General features: G+C 40.2%; 1 protein-coding gene across 1 annotated transcript; it reads left to right on the top strand.

The window, feature by feature from the left end:
* The first annotated feature begins 409 nt into the window (after positions 1 to 409).
* Positions 410 to 10073, top strand: TXNL4A (thioredoxin like 4A). The gene is given in 5 exon segments (XM_029963203.1): positions 410 to 457; positions 459 to 506; positions 708 to 881; positions 8994 to 9097; positions 9797 to 10073. Coding segments are annotated over 5 exon segments (546 nt in total). The 3' UTR covers positions 9969 to 10073.
* Positions 10074 to 14470: the final 4397 nt, after the last annotated feature.

Here is a 14470-nt window from a genome sequence, read left to right on the forward strand (position 1 = left end):
GGACACCTGCCACTAGACCAGATTGCTCAGCGCCCCGTCTAACTTGAACAGTTCCAGGGCTGGGGCATCCACAGCTTATCTGGGCATATCTCCTTGATCGAATCCCATAGAGACACAGGGAGTTTATTAACATCGTAGAGTGGCCAGCAGCAGAGACCCGGAGGTTTGGGCTCTGATGATCCCCATTCCATCCTCCCTGTGCCACCCAGCAGCACTGCTCGGGCCGGCCGCACCGATCCCCATGGCACGGCTCCAAATCGCACCTGCGAGGGGCGATCCCCGAGGCCCTGGCCAGCAGACAGGCAGCACCACGTGCCCACCCGGTTGGACACCGGGCTCCTCGGGCAGACGGGCCCCCTGCCAGTTCGGGAAGGGGGAAGTCCCGCCCTCCGGCGGGGCGGAAGCGCGTATGAGCCTGCGCCGTGCCCATCCCTCATTTCCGCTTCCCGTCCCGACCCGTCCCGGCCCGTCCCGGCGCTTCCCGCCACCCGTATCTCCGAGGAAAGGTCGCCCGCGGGTGCGCTGGGGCGGGGGCGCGGCGGGATGATGGAGGGATGGATGGGGCGGGGCGGGGCGGGGGACTCCTTGCTGCCGCGGGCCGCGAGGTGGCGCCATGGGGAGTGTGGGGGTGGTCGGTCCGGGGGCTGTGGGTGCCGCGGGAACCAGGACGGGCTGTCAGCAGCCGGGGCATTCCTGTCGTCCCGCAGGCTCGCCATCCGCCCGCCAGGATGTCGTACATGCTGCCGCACTTGCACAACGGGTGGCAGGTGGACCAGGCCATCCTGTCGGAGGAGGACCGGGTCGTGGTCATCCGCTTCGGGCACGACTGGGACCCGACGTGCATGAAGATGGACGAGGTCCTGTACAGCATCGCCGAGAAGGTAAACTGGAGCTTTCTGCGCCTTCTGCGTTCAGTGTTCCCCATGGCTTGCTCGAAGCCCGGGGCAGATTGTATATAACTCGGGTTCTGGAAAGGTATTCCGGCTTTAGGAGGCAGTGGGAAAGCTGTTTGTTTTGCTTTCGTGAGTGTCTCCTAGAGTCACTGACTGACCTGATGTTTGCAGTATTTAATGGGGTGACAAGATTTCTGAAATCAAGATCACTGCCTTTTAATAACCCATCACTGAATGAACGACAGCATTCAAGCAAGAACAGGTGCTCGATGGTAGGGCTGTGGCTCTAGGTAAGGCAGCGCTCTCACTTGCAATGAAAATATATAGCAGCTTCAGGTTTCCATTTGAATAACTTGGAAAGTTACTTTTATTTTGGCTCTTAAAAATGGTGAGGTGCTAAACTGTACAGGATAGTGTTGATTAATTTGTCAGTGTTATTATTCTGATTAATCTGTCAGTGATATTTGTGGAGACAGATAGCATTCCTCTTGAGTTGCATGGAGTGAATTAAATTTTAGAAGCCAAACTCTAAAGCTGTTTTCAGATGGAAACTGAATGCTTGCTGACAACTGGTTGCTCACTTAAGAAAGATACTGAAGAAAAATTAGACTGTTAAAATACACAATCAGCTAGAAGTTACCTTTTCATATATTTGCTAAAGGTTTTGCGTAGCGATAGATGTAGAAAATTGATAACTCTATAACTGAACCACATGAAAAAAAGGAGCAAAAAAATCTGAGCCATAAATGGTAACTTGGGTAGGAAAAGATGTCAGATATCATAGAAATCATGGAGTGGTTTGGGTTGGAAGGGACCTTAAAGATCTTGTTCCAACCTCCCTGCCCTGGGCAGGGACACCTTCCACTAGACTAGGTTGCTCAGGCCTCCATCCAACCTGGCCTTGAACACTTCTCAGCATGGGGCATCCACAACTTTGCTACCTTCATATAAAATTCTAGGCATGCTGCATAGCTTGATATGGTATTCTTTTTGTGGTGTACTCCACTGTCTTCTGATGTTATTTTTAAATAAATTAGCTTGTGTCTTGAAAATCCCCACAATGAAAGATCTATACCTCCAGCCATGTGTTAAGACAGAATACACTAAGGAGTTGTGACATGTTTTGGTTTAGTTGTTTTGTGTTCAGTGTGGTGGGAGTGTTTTATGCTCAGATACTGTTAGTATGGACTTGTGGCAGGATGCTTGGCAATTTGGCAGACATGCTGGCAGTTAGGGGTGACTGGGGGAAGAAAGAACAATGTAACTTCTTATTTAAAAATCTCCCTCTGCAGAAATGGCAAATTAAAGGGGGAGATCCTTCCTCATCCTCTTGCTTACAAGCCATGTTTGGATCTCTGCTGTTTTAAAGAGTGAGTAAAAGTTCCAATTGTACAGGTGTTTATACTGGAGAATAATTCAGAATGTTAACGTGCTGTAATTGCAATAGACATTCAAAGACAATGTAGTCATATTTTACATTTGTTACCATGGTGCATTATTCTTTTAGAGTGCAGCATATTTTTGGGTAGCAGTAATATTTATCTGTACTTTATGATAGGAAAATGGGAATCCTTTTGGGGAGGAGGAAACTAGAATGCTGTATGAAAATACAAAGTAGATTATATTCACTGAAATGTACTCCACTTGCCATTGACTGTTTTTCCCCCCAGTGTTACATGAAAAAGAAGCAAGGTTTCACTGAATGTCAAAACAAACAGTAATTGTAAGATGTTAGATTTTTTGCCTTTTCAGGGTTTCAACCAAACATGTATGAATTGAGTTCCACAAGTTTCCTCTTGAACACCTTTTTTCAAAATATACTTTTTTTTTTCTTTAAAGGAAACTCACAATTATAAAAACCCATCCCCTGAAATACAGGGCTTTGTTCGCTAAATTAATACCCCTTGTTTAAGTGATAAACCATGATTTATCTATGACTGAATACTGTAAATCAGATAACTGTTTTATTGGGTCAGTGTGGGTTTAGGGAGGATTGTTCAAATGCTGAGCATTTATTTAACCATAATCAGAAGTGTGAGAAGCTATGGCTTTTCCTCAGACGTTAATTGTGCCTCTGCATTTCTGCTAAGGTTACATGGAAAGTGAGAGAGGAAAACAATGTGGGGCACGGAAAGAGGGAGCTATAAAAAAAGTGTATTGGTATTGTAGTTACTGGTGATTTTGTAATTAAATTTGAGCAAGGCTAATCCATTTACTGATGTCTGTAGTTTTCAAAATTATTAGCTGTAAGTGTTGCTCTTGGTGGTATAATGGCTTTCTCTTTTCCTGTAGCAATTTATCACCTAAACTTACAGCATAATTAGCAAGAAAAAAAGATTCAATACAGACTTTTAAGTTTGTACTTACTCTGTTGAGTTCAGTAATGCTAGTCTGCTAGTTGCCTTCAACTTGAATGATATGTTGCAAAAGCTAGTCTCAGCTCCTGTATTTTTTTCCTGTAAGTTCCTTGTCCATAAAATATGTAAACAGAAAAAAACATTGTCTGGAAACTGGTTAGGAAAATGAAAAGATGGAATCTTGTTTCAGTTTTTCTGAGATATTTGCTGTATGTGGTTTGGGATGTAAGGTTTGCTTCGCAAGGGCAGCTTAAATCTTAACCAAAAAAAAAAAAAAAAAGAAGAGTATTACTTACCTCTGACAGAAATTTCAGAAAACTTCATGATTTTTGCCGTTCATCCCAGTCATTAATCATTTCCATGTCAATCTCATCTTGTAGGAATGCATAAATTTTTTTTTAGAATGATATAATTATTGAAGAAAGTCAGAAGGGAGAACTTCAGAGGACAGATAATACTGGCATATGATTTTTCCTACATCGGTGTTTCCTGTATACCAGCAAAGTGTGTGGTCTTCAACAAGATAGGATACAGAATCTGTACCTGATGTTAAAGGTCCTATAGATTCCTCTGCTGTATAGTCTTGAGCCATTCAGTTTAAATATTTAATAGTAGTCCCCAAGCAGATAGAGTTCTGTGAAGTATTAAAATAGCCTGTAACTGTGGCTAGGCAATAATGTACTTTTGGTTTTTCTATATGTGTGTTGAGTAATGTCCCCAAGTTCCTCAAAATGATCACTGTGCTTCATGAGGATCAGCGCGGCCAAGTCAGATATGGCGATGCACTTTCTGAGCCCTTTCTAATAACCAATGCTGTGAAACAACGTTGCGTTCTTGCACCAACCCTATTCACAATCTTCTTCAGTATGATGCTCCAAAGGGCCATGGTGGACCTTGATGAAGAAAACGTTATCTACATTCGATATTGTACTGATGGAAGCCTATTCAACCTAAGGCGACTGAAGACCTTAAATCATCTTGTCCGGGAGCTGCTTTTTGCTGATGATGCCGCCCTTGTTGCCCACACAGAAGCAGCTCTGCAGTGTTTAACATCCTGCTTTGCAGAGGCTGCTGAGCTCTTTGGGCTGGAAGTCAGCTTGAAGAAGACAGAAGTTTTCTCCCAACCTGCACCTCAGGAAGTTTTCCATCATCCCCATATCACCATTGGCCAATCAGAGCTCAAATCAGTCCAGCAGTTTAATTATCTGGGAAGCATCATCTCCTCGGACGGTAAGATTGACAAAGAGATAGACAACAGGTTAGCAAAGGCTTATAGAGCTTTCAGAAAACTCCATAAAAGAGTTTGGTGTAATAAACACCTGAAGAAAAGTACAAAGATTAGCGTTTATAGAGCCATTGTGCTGTCTACTCTTTTATATGATTCTGAATCCTGGGTCATCTACCGCCACCACCTGTGTCTCCCAGAACACTTCCATCAGCGCTGCCTCCGTACAATCCTAAACATCCACTGGTCAGATTATGTGACTAATGCGTCTGTTCTAGAACAGGCAGTGGTTACGAGTATTGAGGCCATGTTGCTGGGAACACAGCTGCGTTGGGCAGGGCACATCTCCAGGATGAAGGACCACCGCCTCCCTAAGATCCTGCTCTGTGGTGAACTTGCCAGCGGCTGCTGCAAGAGAGGAGCCCTGAAGAGGAGATACAAGGACTCCCTGAAATAACATCTCAGCCTTGGTCATATTGATCATTATCATTGGTCTACTCTGGCCTCCAGTTGGGAGACATGGAGACATTATATGTAACGCTGCTGCTTCTTTTGAGAAAACACACAGAATCATTCCTGAGGAGAAAAGACAAAGCAGAAAGAATCGTGTCTTGCCAATACCGCCTAAGGAGACTTTCCGCTGTGCCTTTTGCAACCAGACATGCCTATCTCGCATTGGCCTTTTTAGCCACCAGCACATTTGCAGCAAGCGTGGGTAGAGTCCTTCTTAAATCTTCATTTGCGAAGCCTAGCCATGATGATGAGTAATGTAGACTGATCTATGAAGCTGCTGTAACTAGGGGGAGAGAAAACCCCAACCAGCAAAATTGAACCCCAACCCTTGAAAGGAAGTAATAAAATTTTGAATCTGTATTGCTCTTTGACTTAGTTTCCCACTCTGACTTAATTTCCTACTCTATCCTGTCCCCATGAACAGCAGCTACAATGGCCTGGAAAGACAAAGAAAGTTTTGAATTGAAAAACAGATAAAGGAGGTCAGAGTGTCAGACATAGTTAATACCTGTCTCTTTTTTACTGCTGAAAATGCTTTTATCTTCAGGTGGTGGTGGTGGTGTCCAAAAGGAGGTCTCTCACTAGAGTTCTGGTCTTGTTTGTTTCAGAATGTAGCAGACTTAACTGTAAAAAATTTACTATATTTAGTGTATGTTATGAGGTTAAGTACTTTCAGAATAAAATTGTGTTATTACACGTTCAGCTTCTAAAATACCACAAGGTTTTTTGCATATTGTCTGTACAGTAAAATTTTGGTTTACATTAACAACCTCAGTGTAGTCTTCATTCTTACAACTGCAACTGCTTTTATTTATTGTGGTTTGCTTGCTCAGAGTTGTATTTAATTCTTGTTCTAAGGTCTCCATACCATATCCTCAGTCACAACATAAGTCAGAAAGAAAACTTGTTAGCAGCCACTGCCTTGACAGGACAGCAAAGCATGTTCTGTATAGGAATGTAGTTTTTGAACTGATAACTCTGTCTGAGCAATGGATTCAAGTCCCAACAGGGAGTGGTTAATCTTGTTTGTCTCCACATGCTTAGTAGCTCAAGTATGGATCAACTCCTGCATCCATACCAGCCTGAATCCATAAATACTTCAATATCTTTTACTTAAATTGAAGCTTAAGCTAAAGCTTTGTGAATTAGAGCTGGCTGTATGTGAAGCCAGTTCAGATGCTGCTGTGTACTGCTCCTATCTTGTCTCCAGTATTGTGTCTGAGACAGTAAGTGCTGCTTCAGGCTGTAAAACTTGTCAAAAGTGTGCAGAGAGAGACATTTGAGTAATTCTGCAGGGCTTGTCTCGTGTTGAAATAAATGCCTCTTGGTGACAAGTTTGCCTAGTCTGGCATGGCCTCCAAATGGTAGATGCGGCCACTGCAGCGCTTCTGCATCACCTTCTCCATATTTAGCCTCTTGCCCATGTTTTTATCTACTTCCTTCTTAGGCCTGAATCCCAGCCTCCTGCTGCTACATGCACTGGAGTGCAAGGCCCATGTCCTGAGCAACCTTGGCAGCCAGTGTTCAAACTCAACAAAACACGCCCTTATTCAATGGGCTTGCAAGTTAAGTCATTTTGGAGTGGTAATCTTGTCAGATTTGAAATTAAGAAAGTGAGTGGTAAAGAATGGAGCCACTTCTAAAGTTCAGAGTCCAGCTTTAAGGTCTGCTTTAGACTTCATACGAGCTTTTCAGCAGGCGACTGTCATCAGTTTCACTTCTATAAAAGTAGGTAGGAGAGAAGGAAGATTCAGTTAATGTCTTGGATATTTGGATTATGGCGATAACTTAGACATAGCCTGTGCAAAGGTGATTTGAGTGATCCAGTCCTTTTCAGTAAGATTTATATAATAACTTGTTTAAGACTTGGATAGTCTGTTTCTCTTATGAAATCTTAGGCTGTTGATGTTCACTGCTATAGACAAGCATTTCTGGTTCTCCAACAGCTCAACTAAATTAAATGTGTATAATATAAAACTAACTTTAAAGGTTCTTTGTTGCAGTACTATCTGGCGTACACAGTTCTTTGAAGTAAAATTTTGGTTTAACAGTGCTTTTTTAGTGGTAGTCTGGTGCAACATGTAAATCTCCTTGGACTAATCTTTCAGTGAACAAAACAGGTCTTAAGAATGTTTTGTTAATGCTGGATTTACCTAAAAAATATTTTCTAATAGCCAAAATAATAATTTTTCAAAGATTGTTTGCTTTGTCAAAATTGCTGAATATGTTGTAGAAATTTCTTTCCCCTGTGGCAAAGATGTGCTGCTGATGCTAAAAATCCAGAAGTGTGGAAGAAGAAATGATAGGATAAAATGAAAACAGCTCTTCAGGTGTTTTATTTTTTAAAAAAGTACCAAAAACCCCACAACTGCCTTTTGCCTGCTAAGGCGAACCAGGGAGTAACTTCAGTCACTTCTCTGAACATCCCATTAAGCTTCTTAGAAGCCTTTAATATAAAATTGAAATGGGCTTGAAGGATCCCTTCAGAAGGTTTGATGTTATGACTAACTTGAGTTTATAAGGCTTTACCTCTTGCCTTAGATTTAGAATGTGGTTTAAATGGATGTTTTCATTAGATTACTGACTGAACCTAGGACTACAATTGGCTCCATAAAAGCACAGTAAAAACTATGTAAATGCTGTTTCACTTCAGGAGAGATTTTACTTTCTTTGCTGGCAATACTTACTTACATCTTTGAAGTGTGATTATTGTTTATACTTTTGAAACCATCTTGAAGCGGAAGTCCATAAAAATTTATTTACTATGTGCTTCTGTGTTTTTTTGCAAACAAACATCCCCATACTTCCTCAGGTAAAGTGCCTGCTAAGATGTCTAAGTACAGGGTACACAATGTATCATATTTTTCTCATACAATCTGATCTGTTTTGTGAACTAAAACACTATTATATCAGGCAGATATTGTACTCATCACTGCATTTCCAGACTTTTGATAGGAAAATGAACTGTCACAAACAATAAGTTTGCCATAGATCTTAGACCATGTGTGTTTAACGCCAGCTTGGTAATTCTGTGTAGTCAAATGGGAAGGACCAAAATTGTGTTAGCATGTAATTAAGGATGGGGAGGCACAGTTGTGCAGTCAGGGTATAATGCACGAGATTTGATAATATACCTTACAGTTAAAGGTTTGTGCAATTTAGGTGACTGCTGACTTATAACTTAATGCGTATGAGTGTATTAATTTCTGCTGTACACATACGAGCTAAGCTTAGAAACCAAAACTTCCCCGAATTCCACTTAAGGTTAAATATGCTACACCTAGGAAACAAAAATGTGATGTGGTTTTCTTGCAGGAATGAAGGCATTAACTATGGCATTAAAGGAGAGGGATTCTTGTGCATTTAACTGAGTAACTCTGCAAAATGAAAGCTGGTTTTGCCAGAATTGCCCAGAGAATAGCTTCTCATCAAGGTCTTTTTTTCATTAGCAATTACACTTTTAAGCTCCTGTTTTAGCTTTGCACCTCTCAAAAAAAGCTACCAAGTTTTTTATTAAATTATCAGTTTTATTTTAATTTAATGAGTCTTGTTATATTTAATGAGTCTTGATGTTATAGAGGGGGGAAAATGCTTGGAGGCAGGCACTAGGGCTTTGTACATCATTAATTTTCTGAAGTCTATAAGCAGCTGATGACAGAGGCAAAATGTGTCAGAATAACAAAGCAGTTATTCTATGTGTTTACAGCTGTGCATGTCACTGTGAGGTCTCAGCTCTATATAAAAGGCATTTGTTTCTCTGGATGTTGATTTAGCATAGTATCTTTCCACTTGATACTGGATGTGAAATGAGCATCTTGTCTATATTTAAAAATATTTCCCATGTTAATTGGTTGTAGTGGTTAAAAATAAAAGCAAGGCTGTTTATTGTCATTTTAGAAAATTAACGTTACAATAACGAAAGCTTATGTGTTTAAATCGGTACTACCAATAATGAAAGGTTTGGTAATATATATTGCTTTTGTATTTCTTTTTTCTTCTGTTTAGGTTAAAAACTTTGCTGTTATTTATCTTGTGGATATCACTGAAGTACCAGACTTCAACAAGATGTACGAGTTGTACGATCCCTGTACTGTCATGTTTTTCTTCAGGTACACGATGGTTCTAGAATGTAACTCATTTTTGTTTGTCAAATACAGTATCTCAGTAAATAATTTCTAAATGTATATTAGCATACTGATGCTTATATTTTCATTGCTTTACAAAAGAGTCAACTGATTAAATAGGAAAATGGCTTGATTTTCAATTAGCCTAGTAACAGTGGTTGATAAGAGTACAAATTAGTGATAAGTGATTAGTGAAAGCTGGTTTTATTACCCATTGTTTTTAGTTTTAAATCTCAGAACACGTACAGAATGGTGTAGTAGTACGGCAGTCAAGCTTGTCAAATTTGCTTTAAAGATAAATCCAAAGTATGAAGGTTTTTTTGAGCTAAGGCATCTACAGTGATGAGATAAAACGTCCTACCGACAAGCGTAGAAGTCTCTCTGGAGACAGACAGTAGTGGGAAAGAAATATACAAACAATGAGGAATATGCTGAAGGATAATTGCACTGAGTAGCCATTTTTGCCGGCCTGATTGCTGTCCTTATTGTTGCTTTAGAAATTGGCAGTAAAATGTGAGCTTGACTGACAGGAGTGGATACTCTCTCTTGGATCCTTATTTTGAAAGCCTGTTTATGTTATAAAGGCTTCTTTTGAATCCTACAAAGCATTTTAGAGGCATATAAAGTTTATTTCTGAAATATAATGCCATGTTAACTTTGAGGTTTTTTTCTTTCTCTTTAAAGGAACAAACACATCATGATTGATTTAGGTACAGGTAATAACAACAAGATCAACTGGGCAATGGAAGATAAGCAAGAGATGATTGACATTATAGAAACTGTTTATAGAGGAGCCCGCAAAGGTCGAGGTTTGGTGGTATCGCCAAAAGATTATTCCACTAAATACAGATACTGACGTTTCTTTGGAATGCCTTTTCTCTCAGCTCTACATCCACTTGAATTTATTATTGCGTGTGTACATATATGTATATTAAAAAAAAAACAACTACAAATCCTTGAACTTTGAGCATAATTTTAATTATTTAAAAGGTTTAAAATCTGTTTGAAAAGTAGAAGACTCAAAGCCTGTGACTGTCTTGACTGCAGTACTATTGTAGCTGAATTTTGGGGTTTTATTTTTTAAAGACTTTACTCTTTGTTGTCCTTTTGGTATTATGTATTTTGTACACAGAAAGCCTGTTTGGAGAAAAACATTTTGACTGTTTTTGTCTGCTTTTGTTACAAAAATATCTGGGAAAACGATAGTTTTTTAAAAGAATAAAGTGAGAGTTCCACATATTCACTTTAATTTTTTTCAACTAATTAAATTTGTGAATGAACACAGATGTAATTGGATGCAAATCCATTATGTTGGAAGATGAAGGCTTATCACTTTTTTCAGGATTTACTTGTGTAGAATATTAGCCTTATGTTTCCACTAAAAATGGGAATAAAACTCTAAGGTGCGTTCATTAGTATTTAGCAAAGATCAGATAATTAATATTTGACAAAACTCAGAGAAAACATCTTCCATGACTTTGCACACAACCTTCTCCCCATCAGCTTAATTGACTTGTGGTGACAGACTCCTTTTACGTGGTGGTTGTGCACACAGGAGGCAGTTTTAAAGTACTCAGTAGATTCTACAGAGCCAAAGCGTAATTGCTGTTCTGGAGCTGGCTGCACAGCCACCAGCTGAAGAAACCACGAGCCATGCTTTCTGTCACTTGATCTCCAGTTTGTCTAATGGTATACTAAAATGCATATATACTCGGGAGACTTGGACTGGATTCCACTGTGACATGACTCTTGAAATTTCTATTTGCATTTCTGCCAACTTCTGGAGTTGGCATTCTGTGGGAGTTTGTTTTTTAACATGATACATGCATATTTACAGGATTAATTAAAAAACAAACCAGCCTACGCAGGAATGAGATACCTGTACTTTTTGGTCCAGTTTGTCACAAGACAAAGCAGAATATGCTTTTTTACCGTCAAGCGTATTTTAGAGGATTTAGAATGAGTCACAGAAGTGAAACACAAGGGTCCCAATTCCTGCTGGAGTTAATCTGGTTTACAGTTGTGGTGGGTTGCCCTTGGCTGGATGCCAGGTGCCCACTGAGCTCCCCTTCTCAGCTGGACCGGGGAGAAAAAACAACATGGAAAACAACTCGTAAGTTGAGATAAGGCAGTTTAGTAAAGCAAAGGCGAAAGTTTGTGTGCACACGAGCCAAGAGGGAAAAAAAAATGTATTCTCTACTTCCCATTAGCAAGTATTCAGCCACTTTCTGGGAAGCAGGGCTTCAGCATGTGGAGGGGTTGCTCTGGAAGGCAATATTTGTAAAATAATGGATGCCCCCCCTTCTTCTTTTCCTTAGCCTTTATAACTGAGCTGATGTCATATGGTATAGAATATCCCTTTGGTTAGTGTGGGTCAGCTGGCCTACTTATGTCCCCTCCCAGGATCTTGCTCTCAATTGGGGAAGGAATGTTACAGTGCTGACCCTGTAACACCCACTGGTGTGTTACCAACACCTTTCTGGCTACCATTGCAAAGCACAGCACTGTGAGGGCTGCTATGGGGAAATGAACTCTATCTCAGCTAGACCCAATACAACAGTGGTAATTCTGCAATCATTTATGTTGGCAGGGACAACCAAACTCGAGTCACAGTAGGTCCCACTTGCGTAGGTTGCCCAGGACTGTGTCCAGTGTTAAGTATCTTGTTTGAACTAAATGGTCTTGAAGGTCTCTTCCAACCCTGATGATTCTGTGATCTTTTAAGGATGGAGATTCCTCAGCCTTTCCGGAAGGCCTATTCTGCTGCCAGTGCACCTTCCTAGTAGAAAAATGTTCCTTGTATCTAGCTGGAATTTTCTGTGTTTCAGCTTGTCTCAAATTACTCTCTGGTGTAAAACACCTCCAAGAGTCCTCTAAGTTTTCCCCATGCTTTATTAGGGGGTAGTTGTTGGCAGCAGGAAACTGTAGTTTTTTCTAAAGGCTGACCTAACAGAATTCCAGAATTCTCTCAAACCCTTGCATGCTTTGTACTCCACCGTATCTTGGTGGCTTTCTTCTGTAACTCCCTCACAATAGATATCTTGACCTGGTGAGCCCCCAAATTGACACAATGTGGTGTGGTCTCATGGCAACTGAATGAGGGGAAGGACCTGCTGGTTCATCTTATGCTAATGCTGACCAGCAAGTGGCTGCAGCCTTTGCTGCCAGGGCACCCTGCTGACTCACAGTCACCCCCCAGACCCCACTCCTTTCCTGCAAACCAGTGTGCCAGCCAGCCCCTCACAACTGCTGTGTCCCAGAGCCCAGCTTAGCGCATGCCTTTGAACTTCATGAGGTTCCTGATGGCTTATTTCTCCAGCCTGTCCTCCAGTACATCAGCCCCAGTGTGACAATACTTGCAAGTTACACTGACTAAAGCATTGATTGGAATGATTTCTTGATATTAATGAAGACTCGAATAGATGCATTTATTCCTCATTAGATATTCACCTGGCAATGCTTCAGTTTCTGCATTTATGGTAAAAGGTTCCCACTGCCTTTCAAGCTAAATCTTTCCTGCAGAGTGCCAATGTTTTGGTGTACAACAACCTTAAAATTAATGCAGATGTCCTATTTTCTCTGACTCTACCACGTTGTGTTCAGGAATTATCTGACAACTAGAATTCCTCATTACCTCAAAGTTTATAAAATAAACTCTTTCATTAAAACAGCTGACATTAAAGCACTGAAATTGGCACAATCTGCATACCTGGGTGATGTTATCTGCATTGGTGTGTGGCTTTGGGTGGGCTTGTGAAAAGAGTAACAACTGAGCATCTGTACTCTGTGCAAATACTGCCATTTCTTTTAGTGCAGAATGGTTTATATTCATTTGACCTCTGAAGCACCTTTGTAGTAACATCAAATAAGGTGCATTTTGTGATGTAAAACATTTAAAGAAGCAAGAAGATGGCACATGCAAATAAAAATTTTTGTCCTAGAAGGATCTTGTTATTCTGGAACACTACAGGTAAAAAGGCAACAAAGAAAACTTATTATTTTAATATTATTAAAATAAATGAAATATATTTTCATAGATTACAAAAATTTGTGATTGGATAAGTTCACTATATAGGATTTAGTTCTTTATCCAAAATAGTGGGTTTGCCTTCTCTGAAACTAACAGTTCTTTTTCAGCTCCAGGAAATACAGTGCCACATTTAGATAAGTAAACCCATCATTCTACTTTTTTTTCTGGGGCAATAGTTTTAAAAAAAAAAAATTAAGATTCTGTCATGACATGATGCAAACACGTTTGTTTTCTCTTTACATTTTTTGTCAATGTGACACTGATTGTAAACTCCTGGAGTCAATGCAGTGCTGTTCTGCCTTTGTGTTTCTTGAACACATCCTCCTTTCAATGCTGCAAAGAAACAGTGAGTAAGTAGGTTATTTAATTATTCATGAATGTGATTCAGCATGAAAATATGGAGATCTCTGTACAGTTAAATACAACTTTGTAGATTGTCTTTCTGTGTTTCTGAAAATTATTTCATAGCTTATCACAAAAAAGGCATCACAATGAATAGAGGCCGAAATTACTTCAGAATATTTACAGACGTTTCTGTCTTTCACCGGGTAAGCAGTCTCAATCACAAGAATAATTGATGTGTCTCAATTTGAATCAGGAAAGTGTGCAACAACAGGAAGACAACATCACCTGCATCCACAGAACAGGGAAGCAAGGCCGTCTCATAAATACTAAGAGTGCATGTAAGAGGTGTGCTCTGAGCCATGCTGGGAAGCTGAAGCAGGTTTAAAAGCACATGTACATAAATTTATACCAGTGGGAATCCTCAGTCAGCTAGGTTAGCATACCTGAGGGACAGGAATGGTGGGCAGGAGCACTTTAAGCCACATACATTTCATTACAAATGTACAGCCTCAATTTACATACTTGGGCTTAGTTTGCACTACCCCCCTCATACATGGCACTCTGCTGAAAGAGACGCAGCAAGATGCAGCTTTTCTTTTGTAAAACTGGTAGCATTCTTTGGCTCTTGGCAAACAGAAATCCAAGATAATTTTAAATATGTTTTTAAAAAGCACACTTTTGAATATGTAAATATGTAAACGTTATTTTCATGCTAATTCTTGCCCATCATTCAAAATTAAGTGGAAATATATAAAATACATAAACACTTAATTAAGTTTCTTTACTCTCAAGTCTTCATCAGTGTTCTCTTCTATCCCAGCCTCTGTCATCAGGTCAGCAACACGCTTCTCCAGGTCATTGATGCGCTCACCCATTTCTTCCAGTAAAAAGTTAAAGATAACTTATTTATAAATAAGAATTCTATAATTTTACAGCGTTTTTTTCTGTAAGAAAAACAAGCACCTTTTTTTCAGATGTCTCAG

The sequence above is a fragment of the Manacus vitellinus genome, unplaced genomic scaffold (genome assembly GCF_001715985.3).
Source record: "Manacus vitellinus isolate BGI_N305 unplaced genomic scaffold, ASM171598v3 scaffold_55_pilon, whole genome shotgun sequence".
NCBI lineage: Eukaryota > Metazoa > Chordata > Aves > Passeriformes > Pipridae > Manacus > Manacus vitellinus.